At 44.0% G+C, this 21,008-nt stretch overlaps 1 protein-coding gene across 1 annotated transcript in view; it reads right to left on the reverse strand.

Annotated features, from left to right (window-relative positions):
• Window positions 1–21,008, reverse strand: part of LOC133117357 (guanine nucleotide-binding protein subunit alpha-12) — a 41,093-nt gene that overhangs the window by 13,059 nt on the left and 7,026 nt on the right. The window contains exon 2 of the mRNA XM_061227295.1: window positions 15,659–15,874. Within this exon, the coding sequence (XP_061083279.1) occupies window positions 15,659–15,874 (216 nt within the window). The remainder of the gene's footprint in view (window positions 1–15,658; window positions 15,875–21,008) is intronic.

The following is a 21,008-nucleotide window of genomic DNA, read 5'->3' on the forward strand; positions in this document are numbered from 1 at the left end:
TTTATGCAAGAATCTCTTGTCTGGCAAGCATGAAGTTTGCCAATGAAATTTATTGCAATGCTATACACAACAAGTAATATTAATACTTACATTAAGGCATGATTAACTATTTAAATATTTAAACTTCCAGTCCTACAAACAGCACCTAAAAACCACATAGACCAAACTTCTTTCAACAAATAAAAATTGCTTTCAAGCACACAGCCTAACTAAAGACAAGTGAACCATCGCCAGCGGCATACTGCCGCTAAACAGGGAAAGGACAAAACCCAGAGTACAAGAAATCAAACCATGAGCTCATATTTTTCTCATGGACATGAACTCTACAAGCAATTAAAGGGTTGTTAAGACCATATAAGTGAAAAACTCTGAGGAGCTCCTCAGTGGGTTCTCACTCTGAGGGTCTTGAGTGCAGACCACAGGTCCAGAGCAGGGCAGTTGTCTGTGGTCCCTCAGCTGTGCCGATGCCACGGTCAAAATCCCAGAAAAACCGCAACAGCATTTTGAAGGGAAAGGCGTGGAGCGCTCAAATGCATCTCTGAGCCAAGTCGGCCTGGCATTTTCAATTTACATCAACATCCCCTCCCCTCAACGCCACCCACGCGTACATGGAGACGGTAGAGTTCGCCACATGATGCCTGACAGATTCACAATAAACCATGACCCCGGCCAGCGAGCCTGAGGTCTCTGGAATTCAGATAATGAAAAATAAAAATATCCCACAAAGGACACATGTCGATTTGCAGAGAGAAAAATAATAGTCAGCTGATGATACACAAGCCCACCCGAACCTCCCAGGTCTCTATCAACAACAGGGTAGCCGCAGAAACCATGTCAGTGGTTCAAAACTCAGGCATCTGCTTTCAAGCCTTTTGACTGGAAAGCATTTGACACAGAGTGAGGCTGTGCTGTATTCTGAGACTTGCGCCTGAGTGAACTGTCACTTCAAGTGATACATTCAGGGGGAGGCTGGATACATTATTCATGGTAGACCCAGCCTGTAGGTGGTAAATTATGAATGGTGGAGCTATGGGTGGCAGGGAACCAAGGGCAGTTTCCATGGTAACATTTAACTCTGTACACCGTCAGGTGAGTTATGTGCTTACAACCCAAGACCACCACAGCTGGCAGAGTAAGAGCTGGGCATCACGGTTTCAGGGAAACATTCAACTGCAGGACCTACAAGCAAAGCCAGCAAACTTTGGCCTCACCACATAGAATCTGATCTGGCAGAAGCGCTCCAGTGAGTGTGATCTGGACCGCAGCCTTGGACAGAGATCCCAAGACTACACAATAAATAAAAAGTAGACTTGACTACACCCCCATAAAGGGAAAGTAGAAAAGCATTGTCCAATCCAGGAAAAGTCTGCCCATAAAGGGACAAGCAGAGGGGTCCAAAAACAAATTAAAGTAACATAAACCGATTTGAGCGAATATTGCTGAATTGCCATTAACAACTACAGTGCAATTGCACAACCCCTTTGCCGAAGAAAAATGTGTCCACAGACTTTCGCCACCTTCACAAAACCTCCGTGGGAGGATGAAGAATGTGTGTGAAGTCCAGTGCCTCGGGGTTGGCTTTTCCTCACATTCCCAGCATCTTGGCAGAGGCAGGCCCATGTTGGTGAATGATGACACAAATTAATGAACAGCCACAATTGGCCTGAGCACCCAGCATTCAGAGCAATGCCTCCACTCCCACGCGCATACTGCCCATGGGTACTTTCAATTCAGGAGATCCTGGATGGGTCGTGCCTCACTCACAAGGGAAATAAGCTGACAGCTGAAGCACATAGTGAAAAAGTGGGGCAGTCAGTTACAGAAATATTATAATTAAGCACCAGCCCACAGCAGAAAATTACATGCCTAACATCAAAAAATAACACTAATATTCACCAGGGAACATGCTGTACAGAAATAAATATATGTCACCCCCCCCCCCCCCCCCCATCCCATTCTGAACAATTTTATTTAATAAATCATATTTCAGGGACTATTCAGGCATAGGCAGATGCAAATAAATCATCTCATTTAAAGCAAGCAATCAAAATAGCCCAGCCCAAAGCAAAAGTCCATCGAACCAAATGCATAATGGTATCTAATTCTAAAAACCTTGGAGAAATGTCGATAGAATGTCCATTGTTTACTTCTCTGGAGGAATTATCATTGTTGTTTGGTTCACTGTTGCAAACTTCTCCAAAGGTACTTGTACATAGGAATGCGAATATCTACGTTTTATATAGGCTCTCTTGCACACCGTGAGTTCATGTACGAGCGTCTCTGACCTGTAACTGTACTGCATTTGCTAAATGGGCATTCTCCCTATCTGTGCACAATCAATACTGCAAAGAACCGACTACGTGCTTGTTACTGAAATGCTACTGAAAAGCTAATGGCTTGCATAAAACAGCACAGCATTTTTTCAGCTGTGTAACGAATCCATAGCATTTTCAATATGCTTTGGCTATTGAGAATTTATGCCAAAAAATTACAACAAAACATATATTTTCAAATGCCTACATCTAAATAGAGGACTTCCTTCGGAGGACTTCCCAGGAATCTCTCGTCTGAGTGAATATTTCTGAGGAAGACAATAGAGGGCATTTTCAGTGACCTCATTTTGTATAGGGTGAGCATCTAAATACATTCTCAAAATATTTTAGTATTATTCAAGTTTATAAATCCTCAATGAATTATTACTATTCAAGATGTTATTACTGTACTTATTTTTATGATCTTCTCAACCTGTTGCTGTCTGAGGAGAGTACAAGGAGCGGAAGGTGGAGACAGAGATAGGGGGATGGTGACAGATTGGGGGGAAGTGCAAACTTTTTTTCCAGATAAAAAGTAGTTTAGTAGGCAAAATGCAGTATTTTACTCCTAAGATGCATAATATCATTTAGTTTCCATGTGTCCTTTTGGAGTCTCCAAATGTCCAGTGTTGTGCCTGTCCTCTATTGTGTTTCTAACTGCCTCAGCCACAGCCACAATAATTTGTATTCATTCAAATACAGAAAATCTTTTCTTTTTTTTCTTTTTTTTTAAACTTTTTTTTTTGTGGCCTTTTTCAGCTTTATTGGACAGTATAGTATAGAGAGACAGGAAGAATGGGGGCGAGAGATAGGGAAAGACATGCGACAAATTGTCGGACGGTCGGATTCGAACCGCCGACGTCGCGGCTCGCAATGAGCATGCGGTCAGTGCTCTACAGGCTGCGCCACCGAGACACCCAGAAAATCTTTTCAGTCACAATAAAAGCTTCCTCTTTCACTGTGTTTGGGCTTCTGTAACCAGGATTATGCCTGTAATCAAAATAATACAAAGGTTCAAGAATAGTAACCATCTTATTTTGGGTATGTCATTTTCAAGCTTATGTCAAGAAAAGGGGCGATACTTAAAGGGGTTAAAATGTCCATACTGAGAAAACAGGTAGCAGATGACAACAAAGATTTCTCTTCCAGCACCAGCATGTGTAATTGGAAAACCAGGTGTGCTCAGAATCATCTCAAGTATCAAGGTATCAAGTTCTTTCATTTATTAAAATGAATAAACATCACAAAATCCATCTACTGGGAGTCTGCCTCAGGCAGACAGTGTACAACTACTCTGTAGGAGGCCTCAGATCACTAATATGAATCACTGTGTATACTCCAATCTCAACCCAAGACATCCCACAGCCACTAGTGAAAGCATTCAGTTGGCCACAGACCTTAGAATATATAGTATTTCTGCTTTCACTGGTCCAGCATATGGGAAATTCGTATTACAGCATGGACAAAGGGGTTTGTTTGCATTTATGTTCCAGGAACAAGATATTCTAAAATGTAATAAAATTACCCACATGTCAGCACCATATAAAGTGCAGTTAATGGAGCAACCAAATGTACAAACTGAATACAAATACAAATTCCCCTCAGGAAAGCTGGGTCTTTGCTGGCTAGAATATCAACTACTAACTGCATGCTCTGACTACATAGAGACACCGCAAGCTCTGTCCTGACCTCTCCATTTCATACACTTTAATATCATGGTCATAAAAAACAGACCTGCTAAAGTCCTGCTAAAGGAAAGCAAACCCTGACTATTCCCCAAGCAGTTCACAAACAACAAAGATATTGTCAATCATTAAAATGCAAAATAGTAAGCACCACATGTAGACCTGAAATGTCATACACCAAATTGAATATTGATAAGGAAAATATACAAACTCAAAGATAATGGGCAGAATGAACAGTAAACTTTCTGTGGTTGCACTGCACAGGAATGCTCAGGGGGAAACAGTGTTTGATGAGATGGCTCTGTAACTATGAAACAGCCAAGTCTTGTGACTGCAGCCCTACTCTGTCAATAGGTCTGGCCTCTTTCCGGAACAGCGCATAATCACCCCTCTCTGGGCCCATGCTGACTGTGGAACTACATTGTGTCACAGTGTAGACTTCCTGTACAATGGAACATTGTGCATTTCATGTGCTGCAGAAAGACAGGGCCGTGAACAGCAGGAGGATTCTTAACAGTTCTTACAGGATACAAGCATGGAAGGGGGTTCTGCATTTGACGATAAATTGTAGTACAGTAAATACAGTGGCCATTGCAATACAGTTGGCTCTGCTTTGTGCTTAGAGTTAAACAAGGGACAAAAGCTATCCAAAATGATATTAATCTTATGAGTACATTTTCAAAAATGAATAAGCTCTTTTAAATAGATGCATGTATAAGCACTTACACTCACTGAGCACTTTATTAGGTATGCCTGTACACAGCTTGCAAATGCAAATATTTAATCAACAAATCATTTGGCAGCAACTATATGCATAAAAGCATGCAGACATAATGAAGAGGTTCAGTTGTTTTTCAGACCAAATGTCAGAATGGGGAAGAAATGTTATCTAAGTGACTTTGACCATGGAATGATTGTTGGTGCTAGACAGGGTGGGGTTTGACTATCTCAGAAACTGCTAATCTTCAGGGATTTTCACGCACAACAGTCTCTAGCGTTTGCAAAGAAAGGAGTGAAAAACCAAAAACATCCAGCAAATCTAGCAAGCAGCAATTCTGCAGGCAAATACGCATTATTGAGAAAGGTCCGTGGAGAAGGGCCAGACTGGTCAAAGCTGACAGGAAGGTGACAGTAACACAAATAACCACACATTACAACCATGGCATGCAGAAGAGCATCTCTCAACACTCAACACATGAAACCTCTAAGTGGATAGGCTACAGCAGCAGAAGACCAAAAAATACCTAATAAAGTGCTCACTGAATGTAGATAGATGCTTGCAAGCATGCATACATACATACACACATTCAGTATATGCATAAATACAAGCATTTACATGCTTATACATTTCCAGATAAATACATCATAGCTGTATGCATCTTCAGCCATCATCAGAATGTTCCTCACTTGCCTGCTTGTGTTTTACAGGGCTATAATGCAACAAAGTCCTTACACAAATACACCCTTCCTCCATAAGGGCCCAGATTATTTACTTTGGACGGCCCATCTAGGATTATGAAACAGATTCAACAGGCCCCAAGGCTGTATGAAAGGAAGATACAACCGATATCAGAGGGGCTTCCAAATACCTCACGGACCACAAGATTACAGCTTAAAAGCAGTCAGATAGCCAGCCCCTGTTGACTTAAATATTTCAGAGAAATATTGAGTTTACTTTCAGCAATGTTTTTCCTTACTGTGTATACAAAATCGTCCTTTCGTTAAACCAAGTGTTTGGTGAGCCTGCCTGTTCCTGGAACACGATCATAAGACAAGCAGTGCAAATAAGCTGCAGACCCACTGAGAAAAAAAGCTCCCACTTCTTTCAACTGCTCATTTCCCAATCAATTCACGTAATGAATCCAATTTAATCCTGAAAATACTGGTGATTTATTCTGTTTTTGTTTTCAAGGGAAGAACGGGCAACAAGTTTAAGCCCGCATCGAAATCCCACTGTCTGCGGAATAGCCAAGCCTCTAAACGATCCGAAGTCAGAGCCCAGAGCCACGAGAGCTCTGTTCTGACAATGCACCTTCAGATAAGAAAACTGCTCTCAGGAAATCCCTGTGGATTCAAATGAGATCACAGCACTCAGATGCCCTGACATGTTTGTTGCCTTGAGAGGCACAGTAAAGGAACAGCCCCATGCCACTCAACAAGACTGCACACAGACCTGTGGAGTCAGCCTGTTTACAGTTCCTTTCTCCCGACCTTTCTGCTGCGATTCATCAGAGGGTGGGAGAATTAGACTGAAGTTCTCTCACAAATGTGGAGAATGGATCAGTTTGGCCTATACTGTATGTCACTCCCTTCTATTTGATGCTGGGTTTGAGGGCTCAGGTGCTGGCCCAGTTTCTAGCCGCACCCCGGCAAGACTTTTCACAGCATCACAGAGGCTCCCGGCCAGGGTGGAGGTGCAGCTTCAGCTGCCTCAGATCAGAGGGTGAAAAACGTCAAGTTGAAAGAACTAAATCCAGAGGGACCTATCAAGAGCGTTTCCTGCAGTAGCAGGAGGGGTGGCGGGGAAGATGAGGTGAATAAGACCAAAAGAATGTCTCTGCCTTGGCGCCAACTCTCTGCTTGTGTACCAAGATTTGTTGGGTTGGGTGGGGGGTGGGCTTTACAAAAGGAATGTTTGAAAAGGTTTAACAAGTGGCCACAATGCATGAATAAGCAGGAAAATGCGGGGAGCGGTCACTGGCCAGCGATGCCGGGTGACCCGATTCTCTCGCCGGATTCTTCTCCTTGTTTTTGAAACCCGGCATCTGAAAGACTTCAAACCACACTCCCTCTGCACCCACCGTCGTAATTCGGCATAGCTTGGCCCGTTCGGATGCTTTCGTTGGCAAGGGCCCAGAGCCAAACAGCGTGATGTATCCCCGGCTGGGCGTCCAGGGTCGAGAGGAAGGAGCAACACAAACTGTTGGGCCCTTGCCTAGAGACCCGCATTGCCAAGCAAAGAGAACCGCACTCAGGATTAATTTTCTCCTCGTTTAGTCCTGTTCGATGTCCTGTACATCGTGACTAATTTGTAAAAATAGTTTGCCAAGCTAATAGGAAAACAAATCATTGTGATGGGGGGAATTCGGTCTGCGACTCCCATGCAGTCAGAGCACTAGAAATGTATTATTCAAATTTAAATTCTTTGACCTATATATGAATGTCAGAAAAAGAAGAACAATAAGCAGTGCAGATAGTAGAAATGAATACGTTTCGCAGATTATTTCTATGTGTAATGTGTACACCCATGGAAAACAGTTTAGTCTAGATTCTGCTGGGAGTCTCTCCCATTTCCTTTCTCCAGGTCTCTGAGAGGCCTGTGGGATGGGAAAGGGGGAATGGGGTGGTGCAGTTAATCATAGTTCAGCTCTAATGAGCCACTGTGCGCTGAGACAAACAGGAGCACAGCCACAAACAGAGTCAGTCACTGTACGCCGCAACCTGTGTCTGTTCTGTACACACGTACGTGCCACGAATATACACATACACACACAGTACAGTACATAGCACCAAGGGCACCCCGCACACATAGAAACTATGCTGAGTAAATACACACAAACGGTGTGACTTGTTTCTCACAGAGGAGATACACAAAAAATTGGGAATTCAATTCTACTCAACAGCTTCAGAAGGGAATTAAATTTCATGAGTTTGAATCTCAAAATTTGTTTTGTTTGGTGAACCATAGAAGAATTAGGGATCTCTGGCATGAAAATAAGTGTGCTTAAACCTAGTCAATAATAAAGAATTCAGAGAGCTCAGATCTCTAGAGTTACTGTATATCGCCAGCCTTCAACCAATGCTTCAGATCATGTGCATATTAAATCCTGGTTTTGTTCACTTCAGATCAGAGCCTTGATAAATATTTCCTTTGCCTAGAATTCTGGGTTAAGTCTGGGTCTTGCCTAGAATTCTGAGTGCCCCACAGTATGTGGCCAAACCGGGCATGAGTTGAGCTATAATACCCCACAGAGAAACATTCATTCAGTGGTAAATGCACTGTTCATGTAGGAAGAAAGCCAAAGGGACACACAAACAGTGAAGCCATTTGATTTGTATTCATGTTACAACCACCCTTCACACAGCACTGTGTTAATATTACAAGAATCAATACCTTGTCAGCCGTAACCTGTGTTCAGCAAAGTAATCCACATCGTAATGAAATGTGACACCCCTGACATCACAGCACATACTTTTCAAACGTATCTGCTTTCCCTTCCAATCCAATATATGAATATAGGATTCACTTATCGTTAAAAATTGAATGAAAAGGAATTGCCAAATAACCGCTGTTTTTTTCATAGCTGTGGGAAGAGGGATTTTTTCACAACAGCGAGGCATCCAAGTTAAGGAGCACTTGGGACGACAAAAGAGAAGTCCCTTGTAGTGATCCGCAGGAAGCAACAGGATCTGATACTGATGGGAAATAAATCAGCCCTTTCCATTCCCAGAGCAAGGCCTCCTACCTCCCACAAGCCCTCACTCTACTGTCTCCAACAGGACTGATGCATTTTAAACACTTAATAAAGAAAACAGTACAATCCCATTGACTTCCATTTTGAAAAACAAAATTCACAAAGAATTCACACTTACAATACAAGGTCGCACAGGAGGCAACTTCAAAAGCTCTTCAACACCAAAGTTTAGGGCGGTTTCAGTGATGGTGTTTGGTGTTCCCCGTAAGGAGGAACTTATTGTTACAGCTGTTTCGAATTTAACTAACTTTGAAATGGGGGGAAGGGCAGGGTTGATTTGATGCAAACGTTTTGATCTCACATTTTAAAGTTAACTTGCCCTTACTAAAATCTTTCTATTTGGCCCATAACCAGATCAAAGCCACTTAATGAAATTCCACATGTCTTGTTTATCAGACCTAGCGACTATAGTGGATGGTGAAATGTGTCACAGTTAGTATCTTATGGCAGCCCTAGCTTTCTTAATAATGACCTGAAACCCACACTTTAACCCTTGCCATCTAAATTACAACCATATCTACCCGAGAAAACTATAATATAAACCTTACTCCCAGCCTGACCTGAATGTCAGCACAGGGTAGAAACCCCTTTAACGCAAATTCCCCAGTGAAGTGAGAAAGTAGGATGGTCTTCCACTTATATGAACCTGGGTTTATAAGCAATATAAACAAAGAATGGGCAAACCAAAACAAAATTAAATTGACATTTTTTACCTTTAGCTAAAGCAAGTGCATTTTGTATGTTAAACAAACACAAGATTTAGAAATTAGTTACAATTGTAGTTGCAGTTACAATCATATAATCATCAGTGTGCATGCCTCAAGAACTGCAAGATACAGACAGACAAGGTTCATTTTTGGTGTCTTTTTTTTTTTTTTTCTTTACTAAATCATTTTCTAAAATGAGGAAAAAGCAGCCAAGACCATTATCATATTTTAAACCTGAAGAAACCCCTGGACTGGACTTGCCTTGAGTAATATTTCCTCCTCCGCTGTTATAACAACAGACAGGAGAAGCCATGCTGGTTCCTTTTGTTTCTTCGCTGCAGGTATGACAGGCTCCGTACTTATACCCAGAAAACAAACAAAAGGTTGCCGGTCTCTTGAGTTGTGCCTATTGGGTTGCTGTGGATTTCAGAACAGTTATGTTAACCTTCAACACAGCTGCATTACTGACTTCCTGCCTGCTGAATCCCTAAAGCCTCCCAGCAGAGCAGTATTTATGCCCAGTCACACAGAGACTACAATTCACTTCCTGGTTGTGTTGTTAGTGATCATTTGGTTTGCTGAAAGTGAATAAATAAGCCTGTCCTTTGACCAATATCCAATGCTAAAATACTGCATATCATAGTCATGGCCCTGAAGTCCAAATAAAGTCTAAGACAATTTAACGAGTATTCCATGTTTTAAGAAGCAAATAAATGGGGTTAAATCCTCTGGGTTTTTCCCCCAAGCTTAACACTGTAGAAGTGCTTCTTAACACTGTAGAAGAGTTTCTTAGAAATGTTCTGCTCTTGGTGAGAACTGATCGGCAGATGGTATATGGGCAATTCCCTGGTTTTGTGAGGGGTCGGTGGAGTTGTCAGAAGATGCAGGTACCATGTCACAGTTTGGAGGGTCACGGGAGGAGCAGAGCAGGGTAGCTTCTGCGTTGCGCTGCGTGGGTCTCCTGCTTTTTCTCATGCCCTCCGTCAGCGCTTCCTGGAGGGAATTCTGGGATAAATTGCAGCTGCGCTTAGCCTGTGCAGAGGGCTCCGAGACCTCAGGGAATCCTCCAAGGACAGCGCTATCAGGGAAGGGGAAGGCCAGAGAGAGGCTTGTTTTGTTTTTCAAGCGCAAGGCTGTTTTTCCTCATCTCCTCCCAGTTACCATCTGTGCCGTTTGCCGGTATTTACATAGGAAAAGCCGGTGACGTGGAAACGGCATCATACAGCACCTCAGAGGAAAATGGGAGACTTTCACTTCAATTGCACATCTGTAGGGCCTGGACAGCACTGGCAAAGGAGGGCATAACTCACTGAAGGCCGACCTGTCACCGCGGCCGGCTATCAGTAGAAAAGCAACAGCGAGGAAGGAAGTGGCGTTTAACACCCCCTCTCCACTCTCCCCCCCACCCCTCTAACACCAGGGCTACCATCCTCCTCCCTCTGCCTAATCTAAGCCCAGTGCCTCATCCACACCACCCTGACGTCTCCATAAAATATTTGAGCAGCAGGTCAGGGCCAGGCGGCACATATCAGTGGGGTTTGGAGCAGGCCCAGCCAGCCCTGCTAGAGCCTAGCGCTGATAAAAAAAACAAATGCACTTTGTGTCAAACGCTGCATTGTTCAGGCCCATATGTGGACGCAAAGGGCAGTTGGAGAAGGATTCCCTCTGAACAGGAAAAGCAGACCCGGCTTTCCTTTTTCCTTTTTCGCTGCAGGTTGGAGACTCATTACGTGTTTCTCACAGCCAATTTACAGCCATCCCTGCTCATTCTCCTCATGGTACTAATCGCTTAGTTTCCAGAGTCCCATTTCACAGCAATCAACCCAAGAAAATGGCTTTCGCTATCACTCAGTGCTAATGGCTGTCCAGCCAAGGCCCCCCGGTAACTGCCCGGCAACAGGCAACTGGTGCCAGACTAAAGTAACCAATCATTTTCACATCTGAATAACCAGTCTAATGACCAACCATGTACTGAGTAGCAGGCTGCAGGAGGAGGTCTACTGTAGATTGACCACATTCAAATGGCATTAAAATAAATAAATTAATTAAAACAAATATTTAACAATTTCAATTTATTTAGAAAAACATGAAAGCAATAAGACATAATGCAACACAAATTCCTTGATAGGCACACGTGACCAATATGCCTTCAACATCTACAGTAACAGTACTCAGTACACAGTTCACTCAAAATGAGCGTGTAAAAGCATGGTTAAAAAACTCTATAAAACTACAGAATCTAAACCATTGCAACACATCACTACCTAAAAGAGGAACAGATGGGCAAGAGCAAATTGATTTACAACAAAAGATTTACAGCTCATTTGCCTTTTTATTTGACAAAGCAGCATTCAATACGATACAAATCTAAGCTACAAACAAGAGGAAGCAAAGTTACACAATAATATTACACATAGCGATGCTGAACAATGAAACTATAACCGGCACAATCTTTTACAGATGTTAAGTCACACTTATTAATCTCCAGATGTGGTAAGACCAGGGAGATGTGCTTTAGGAAAAGACCACACACGGGAGACGTGTCCAAGTGCCCGTAAGCACGTACATGTGCACGGCTTGCGCTTGTGAGGTCAACGGGTCCGGACACTGAAATCCAACTGGGTGACAACACGGGTCTGGACTAGTGGCACCTCCGGGGAGAAGATAACTGCAGATTAGTGTCGAGCAGCGGGAGCCTGGTGTTTCTGACGGAGCGCTGAATTAATGAGCGAGCAGATGTGGGCCTACCGCGATGCTACACGCTCGTTTACAGCGGGGTGGGAGGCTCCCATATGCTAGGCTGTTTCCAAACTCTGGCCCTTCACAATTCAACTGAAAACTTCCAAGGTAGGGGACCCTCCATAATATAGGCCTATACGCTGACTCTGTCAAAGACAGACACCGCAAAAATGATGAACACCTACACAAATGTAGTGGAGTCTGTATTCTCTGAGGGGGGGGGGGGGGGGGCATTGTGTCTGGCGCGGACCACAAAAAACCGAGCAACTGCTAATGAAACGGATTAGAGCGGCAGACACAGACAGATTGAAGCAGGCGCAGATAATGCTATCATTGTAGAATGCTCCCACATGTCCAGTGCTGTACGGACACAGTCTGAAATAGACAACCACAGCAATGCGAGTCAGCCCAGGGAATGTAAAAGCCCTGGCATTTACTGGTACAGAATGTCACTGTCTGTACAGAACAGACTTGCATTATTCCTTTTTAAAATAAATGCCACCTCATGAGCTCTACATTGTGGTCAGATATCAAATTAAAGTGGCTTGAATGCAGGGCAAAAAGATCATTTCAATACTGAAATAAAAGGGCAGGAGCCTGGCATGTGAGAATATTTTAAGCCCTGGCAAAGCACTGATATTTACTCATGAAAATGTGTTCTCTGCCATAATTCAGTCGGTTGTGCATGGGCAAGTTTTGAAACAATCGTATTCTATATGGGTCTCAGAATTATGAGAGACTTTTTATTTGTTTAATAAACCACGCCTCATGCCAGGCCAGCTTTGGGTGAATCATCCTGAAACCTTTACACATCAGAGATTAAGAAATAAATATAAATGAAATGCGCTTTCTTTATCGCTGAACAAACTGGAGCATTGTGTTGGGCTCATCTGACTCGGGCGTGTCTGCAATCTGCGTCACTGGGCACGGTGTGAGCCAGAGCAACCTGGAGCTCAGTGCCGACCAGCCCCAAAAAACCACCCACGGCGGACAACCCGGATCCTCAAAGCAGTTATTAAGTAGGATTATTGCTCCACTGTTTAATTCCTGGCATAACTGCATGCTGTACCATGACAACGTAAGCCATTCAGTAGGTTACATCAAGCACACTCTTGTTTCATTGACCTACCTTGAGGCAGTCTTGTGAGTATAGTCATGAAGCTTGTTGTGTGGCTGACTTCTACAGTCCAGGATGAGCAAAAAGATATGAGCTGATAAGGATAAGATATAGGCCTATTACAAGGGCACTTCAGGAAAAAAAACTACAATGAAAATACTCTTCCTGCAGTGTGACCTCTAGTTCATGGATTTGAGGCTTCCAGCAATGATAACAAACCCTCCCCTCCACTCTCAGGAAATAGAGTGCAAATGTATTCATGAGAATATCTGAAATAAATAGCAGAAAGGAGGAGAAGGGGGAAAGCATGCCAGTCACAAAGAGATTTCTTTTTTCTTTGTATGGTAATTTCTTTTCCTAATGTCCCATTTCGCAGAGTAGGTCGGTTACAAAGTCAACATCCTCTGGCTGGCTGCTGCCAAGCCTGAAGGCTCCTTGTTCAAACATTCAAACAGGATGTGCATGTGCTGCCCTGCAATCCCCTTGATGGTTATGCTGGAGGAAAACACAGCTGAAGCAGCTCTTTAAGCCCATGAATATCAAAGGAACTGCCTGCATTTTGAGGGCTTGTCCTGACCATGCATGACTGCACTGGATGTTCCATTATCATCACACACCAGTGACACCGTGCGATAGGAGCCATGCAAGCTCCTCCTTTCTGAGTGTCACAGGTAGAATGGGCCAATAGAATGAGATTCTCAAATGGCTCGTGATTCAGGGTAAAAGCCTGATGTTTCTTTCACCATTCTGTTTAGTTATGGCAAATGGAATGGGGGCTATAGTACACACAATTCATACTTAAATTATCATATAAGTTTCATATGCTAAAATAACTGGCAATCAATTGCAATGTCTTATTACAACTAATACTACCAAAATGAATTATAATAACACAATCATCATCTGTGATGCATGTCTTGGGGAACTGTGTTATGTTGATAGCAATTATGTAATTACCAGACTGAGCTATTTGGTTCATTGACAACAGAGCAGAAAATCATATGTAATATCACTCCTATTAAGAACAGATACAGAAAAGGGCAGCACAAGACACTTCCATCTGACTGCCTCTCCACATAACTCCACTTTTTGACTGTGACTTTTTCTTCTTTCATAAAACAACATTCCTGTAATACTTAACACATTTTATGCAAAGTAGAACAAATTAAGATAATTATTGTGTACACACTCAGTGTACACATACAGTACCACACAAGGATGATTTATCTGTTCGATGTTCTGAGGCGCTACCTCTAATGGCCCTCCATCAAAGCTAGTGCCCTCAGTCTAGCTGCAAATGTCTAGTCAGAAAACAGGCAATGGTTTTAACTGAGTCCTGCCCCTGTGCTTATTAGGTTTCTTAATTTCTCCCCTTGTTAAGCAAATGCTAGGCCAAAGCTTTAGAATCTCAGCCGCAAGACAGGCAAAATCAGTGCAAGATGAAGTGAAATATTTTGATTCCTCAACAATTCCAGAAGCGCTGACTACTGAGTAACAAGAAATCAATAAGGGATGAATCTCTCAAAGTGCACGTTTACTATACTGCCATTTTCTTCTGTGCTACTAACCCAGATCTGGAGAAGGGATGTCTCACAGCTGGTTAATAATTGAAGAGAAAGATGTGGAACCAACGGTACAGCAATTTACATGTTTCTGTAGTTCCTCTACACAGCAGACAGCCATTAAACATTAAGTAGACAGCTCCACGTAGACACTCCTCACTGTATCTCATCAACGCCATGTAGAAACCCCAGCAACCTTCAGCCCGACACACCTGTGCTTGACTTTCGTATTTACTTTCTGTCATCTTGACCTTGTTTCTGTCTGAGTATTTCAATATCTTTCACTTGAGATGGAAATTTAACAGAAACACTATTTATGTCCGCCCAGAATTTCTATAATAGCCTGTCTTCTCCCCTTTCTCTGCCCATTCATATACATCAACACTCCTCACAGCAAGTTTCACCATCAGGGAGAACGCACAGAAGCCCATGCCATCCTCCGAGGCACAACAATCCCATTGCTGCTCGTCATCACACCAGTACCCCAGTCACGCTCACACTGACAAGAGGTGGAGGAAGACACTTCAAGCGCCGAACAACCAGCAGGGGTCACTGATGAGGTTCCATCATACTGGTCAACTGTGGGGCCCACCTATGTACTACAAGAGTCCCTTAGCAGGATCAGCCACCCAGGCCAGAAGCCCATAATATTGAGTTCTAAATGTCATCAATGGATATAAAGAACAATTAAATGCTGCTAATAATAAATTATTCATGACAATAATATAAACAGAAATACCAGGATAATTACAAAATTCATTAAATATTCATCATCACATCGGACAGGAAGATCTGGAAAACCAATGAAACACAACAAAGTGACGGACACTTTCTTCTTTATTATTGCATTGGTTTGTGGCACTGAAGTAAAGGCTAAACCGACAACAGCATTACTTTTGTCATCCATAAATAATTGAGACTGTGTTCAAAATATAGAGAACACATCCAAGCCTTTGGTGAAGGGACTCTCGTGTAGCATTGGACAGGAGTCAAACGTCTAAAAGGACCTCCGGGCAGTGTGAATGTGGTTTTGGTGTGTGATGGTTTCTGGGCACACTCACCAGCTGGAACTCGCTCCTGCGGCCGTAGGCCTCCTGGATGCCGGCGTCCTGCCACAGCGCCCGCAGGGCGAGCACATACAGCTGGAAGGTGCAGGGCTCCACGGGCACGCCCGCCTTGTTCTCGAACGACATCACGAACATGCCGTGCTTCTCGTTCTCCGAGTTCTGCCAGGTGATGCCCAGCTTGTCCCGAGCGTCCACCAGCACCCGCATGCCCTGAGATGAGAGGGGGGAGGGGGCACAACAACGCATCAGAACAGCCCAGCGCTTACAGCCAATGCTTTCCAGCTGTGAGATCACACCACACAAAGCACAAATGAGCTTCCGACTGAACATGGGGAAGTATGAACTACTTCAAACAGACACTTAACTGACACTATCTGAGAGAATCGTTTTACCGTCAAGGGCTATCCCATTAAATCAGGCCATGTTTAAATGACTGCGAGGCTATAGGAGTTGTCATACTCAATCAAGCCTGGCCGCGTAATTACAGCAGGCGTAATAGGACACATGCGTTTGACTTGCGTCAGCAGCAGCCGGGGCTCCGAGGAGAGCTGGCGCTGGTTCAGCTGCACGGGAGGTTTCTACTGATGTGTGAACACGTCATTAGGCCTGTGTCTCCCAAACAGCTTTACAAGATGACAATTTAATTGAAAATTCTGTGTAAAAAAAAATAAAAGAAAACAAAAATAAATCAAATGGACTTGTTTAGTTTGTAGTTTAATGGAAAAGTTTATTGACTTCTCTCCAGCACCACCAAAGATGCCGAAGGGGAAAGTACACAATTGGAGAAACGGAATAAGGCCTTCCATTGTCTGCTGAATTTGAGTTATTGCATTTTTGTAATAAACCGCTTTTCAGTACAGTACATCCCAGGCTCCCTATCCTATTGGAGTGAACAGCTTAAGCAGAAATGCTGTACTGCATTATGCTGATCGGTCAGTAAAAAGGGTCTGCTACTTGTTAAGACTGACAGTTCAGAAAGTTCTCCTTCTGATGGAAGTCGTTCCTCTCGTTGGTGGGTCAGACAGCCGACCGGCAGGGCTTTTGCGAGGACTGTGCTCCCTGTCATAAACAACCGCGTCACCGTGAGATCAGAGAGGGCTTATCTGTGTCTTAACGAGGGGATGATTTGCAAACACAACCGAACGCCAAGACGAGGAGCTAAATAAATACATGAGTCAACAGCTCTCTGGAAAAGAACTGAATGAGATCACATTTCCCAGCTGAGGTCCTGCATTTCAAAGTCCAGTGACACCCTGGAGGGCATCCAAGTTATTAGAAGAACCTAAGGACATGGATAAGAGCGTTCCCTACGTCACCCCATAGGAGACAAATCTGAAGTGTTCACACCGCTAACTACTCACTGTCTGTGGATTGCAGTGAGAAATAATGAATATTGATTTCCCGGAGTGACTAAGCATTCTGGTAAACAATGCCCTTAGCATGGTGTCCTGTCTTTTCACAGAAGCACTCCAAAGCAAAACCTTTCCTCAGGGCTAGCACTGCAGCAGTATTCCCAAACCGCACACAGACCCCCAGGCTTCAACTGTGCATGACATGAAGCTGAAGGGTTTCACGAAAATTCAAACGCCTGGAAAACGGGCAGAGAGTTCTTTCACGGATTTAGAAAGAAAAAATAAACCGTCAAAAGTTGTCCGTGGCCTGAATCTGGTTTACCGACAACCGCCAAATAAAACACAAAACACAAAACAATCTGTGAAGAGCAGCAACCATGTTGCGGGGTGCTTTCAGTGTTTCTTGGCTGGAGATGAATCTTGCAGGGCCCCGTGTTTCTGTTCCCGCTGCTACGTCCCTGCGGGGCCCCTCGAGGTGTGTTCCTGGGGGCCTGCGGCCAACTCTGCCTTTAAGTCAGAGCCCCAAAATAACATACCCATCATGACTGCAACCAAGGCAAGTGCAGCAACTGAGATTTAACGGTGGCCTTGCTGCCACTCTTCTCATCTGGAGCCCAGCACACACTAGCCACCGCAGTCAGAACAGGCTGCTGAGGGGTACTGGGGAACGGGATATGGCGGCCAAGCGTAGGGGCGAGATGAGCAGGTTTGGCTTTAAAAAAACACCTCAGGAATGAGCCGTAGGAGACACTGTCCGCATATCATGCAGAGAAAACCAGGGCAAGCTAGGTTTTGAAACAGCTGGTAGCTGCTCAACCAGCTACCACCTCAGATAAGCTACCAGCACTAGCTGGTTGACCAGCTCATACCCAGCTTAAGGTAGATTTTACATCAGGGTATAGTAAACCAAGATGACCAGAGAAGAAAAGAAAAAGGCATGCAAGTGCACAAGCCTATATGCCGGTATTTCACTAAATTTCACTAATCTCCTCGCTCTAACGCAAAGGTAAACAGTGGTTGGAGTCTGAAGCGTTCCCCCTCTGATGCTGTTGAGTCATCACCCCAGAGCCTGCTCTCAGAGCTTCCTGTGGGCCACCCCCCTCTCCCTTTCCCTCTCCCTCCTCCCCGGGAGCTTTGTTTGGTCTCCAGCGGGCCGCCCACCGCTGACCTTTCGCCCACTTCCTCAAGCCGCCATCTCGGAGCGGGCCGGATCCCATACTACTCAGCCTGGCAAGGCGACACGGCTTGGGGGCGGGGTGGGGGGTTGGAGCCTGGCGAGGCGACACAGCGTGGGGGCGGGGTGGGGGGTTGGAGCCTGGCGAGGCGACATGGCGTGTGGGCGAGGTGGGGTGGGGGTCGGCATTATCGCCGGACTGGATGTCACCGCTGGAGGTCAGCCGCAGGGTCCGCTCTCCGCTGGGTCCATCGCTGAGCGCTCCTCCACCCGCCACCTCCACCCCGCCCAGCACCGCACAGCGGGAGTCCAATCACCATCTGCACCGCTGCCCTGCCAGCCAGAGAGGGGGGAACCCACAGCCCTGTCCCTCCTCTGCATTTTAACCCTTTGCATTTTATTTTCCTCCACCGAAATTCAGTGTTCTATAACTCTATTGCACGGAGTTACCGTTTCTGATGGTGACATCGGCATTAAAATCAAGGACATTCAAATCAAGTTGTTATCTTACACCTTAACGGGTTAAGGGGAACAAGTGAATGTTTTGCAACACGTTAGCCAGGATGCAATTTACCGGTAATTAAACGCGCCAGCAGTGAATGGAACAGGGCGGCATGTTGATACAGCACACGTCTGTTGTCATCTTAAGAAGTGCCTTTAACAAAATAAACACTTGGAGAGGACTGCATTTCATTCAGAATCCCCCATTAGAAAAACGGCTGAATGGTATCACTGCTGCAGAGATTACAACGAAATGATATAAACTGAATACAAGCAAATGGCCAACTTGGCAATGAAAGCAAACACAGTACATCAGTGAGCCTGCCCAACCAGGGGAGGTGCGCCAAGTAAACACAGCTAATCAACAGCACCTCAACAGTAAACAAGTTAGCTCGGCAGAGCTCTGGGGTTACATACACCTTTACCCCCCTCCAAACTCCCTGTCCCATCAGACCTGGGTGAAGTTAGGTTACCCCAGCTCCAGAATGCTGAAAACACTTTTAAATAAGGCTCATTTTTTATCTGTGTTAACTGTGAGTGTGCGCACTGCAGATTTACCCGATATGATTAAATATATTAGATGAATTCACACTGTAGAGGCTGTTACTGTGACAGCAATGAAATAACATAGCAATTTTCAGCAAATAGAAGTAAGGAAGAAATTAATCAAACCACATTTGGAGACAATTGTTGTTGAGAATGGTACATGATTGTGTCTGACCGGGGCCAATGTTGAAAATTGTTTTCCAGCAAAGCCTTGAAGCTAATGACTGTTTCTTTCCGGTGGAGTAACATCAAGGTTGTCACTAGGCAATGGGTGAAGGCAGTATGACTTTGCACAAGTAACATCTGTGATACTGTAAACAAGGCAAGTTCCATGACAATTCATTTAAATGGTATTTGACTAGAAAGATAAGTGTGCAGATTAGGCTTTGATTTGTCACGCAGGAAGTGGGCCAAAACAGCTGGTAATATTGTGTGACTCTTTTCAACGTGTCCTATAGCCAACCCCCACCGCATTCTCAGAGCTAAGGACAATGTTACAGAGTCCGTTGACAATGAACGGAGGAATTTAGCCTGTTAACCAGCCACAATGTTCCACCTCCATGTTAATTATAAACACACCTCCTGCCCATTAACAGACATTCCCGACCACTGAATAATTCTGCAAAACTCTCAGCTTAACGCCATAGTGAACAAACTTAAAAATATGGATTGTTCTTAATCACTCAACAATTTCCTTGACAACGAGATTCTTGGCTGTGTTGGAGGACAAGCAGCCGTAGCAACCAGCAGCAACTAGTTCATTTCAATGGTCAAACACAGGTCTCAAACTAGGACTAGATGAGATGGCATCCATTAAAAAATATTATGATGGTGCACAGTCAATATCAGTTTTCATATAAAGGTTAGATGGTTGACCTGTAACAGAAGAAAACAAAGATCGATGGGGGGAACTACACTACTGCAGCAAACCCTCTGCCTGCCCTCTGTAGGACTGGGTTGCACCTGCTGTAGGCTACTTCAGTTCAAACATAGCCTAGTTATAACTTAAATTCCCACTAATACTCTAATTTATGTATTCCTAACATAAAAGCAGTGACACCACAGTACTAAGCTACAACGTAACTAACAACTCCCTCAGCAGGTGTAATCACATAGTCACTAATGTTAAAACATAATTTATTTTTTGCACACAGCATAATTGTTTGGTAACACCATGGCATTTTGCAACTCGGTAATCAAGGATAGGCTTAATTTATGGATATGGATTTTCAGTAGCGATCTAGCCAGCTACGATGCCAAGTGGGAGTCAATAACCATGGGGAGATAACGTTGTAATCGCAGATTTCGTAGGCTAATGGCTTTATGCCCAAACCAGTTAGGATATAAGTAATCATGGTGCCAGAACATTTATTAGCTGATTTTGTTGTAAAGTACCTCATAGCTAGTTACTAAGCCTCTAGTTTGGACTTTAAACTGGCACTAGGGATTTCTCAGTTCACTGGCTCATGCTAGCTTGAATATGAAGAAGTTATATGATAGAATGCAGTGCCAAAGTGATCCGAACAAACTTGTATACATGACATTTATTTCTGGTGTAAGTTCTTGCCTACTTATATTGCACATCCACCTTGCTATCCCTTCTGTTGACAACCTTTGTGTTTCCCTGATGCCAGATAATAATTTTTGGCAAACAAGTACATTACTGGTCCCTCTCCTGATCAGCAACCATGAACTGCGCAGAAATTAACCATAATGAATCTGTATTATCGCTGTATTTATGTGCTGTAGCTGACCTGCACATTTTCTTGGC

The sequence above is a fragment of the Conger conger genome, chromosome 2, assembly GCF_963514075.1.
Source record: "Conger conger chromosome 2, fConCon1.1, whole genome shotgun sequence".
NCBI lineage: Eukaryota > Metazoa > Chordata > Actinopteri > Anguilliformes > Congridae > Conger > Conger conger.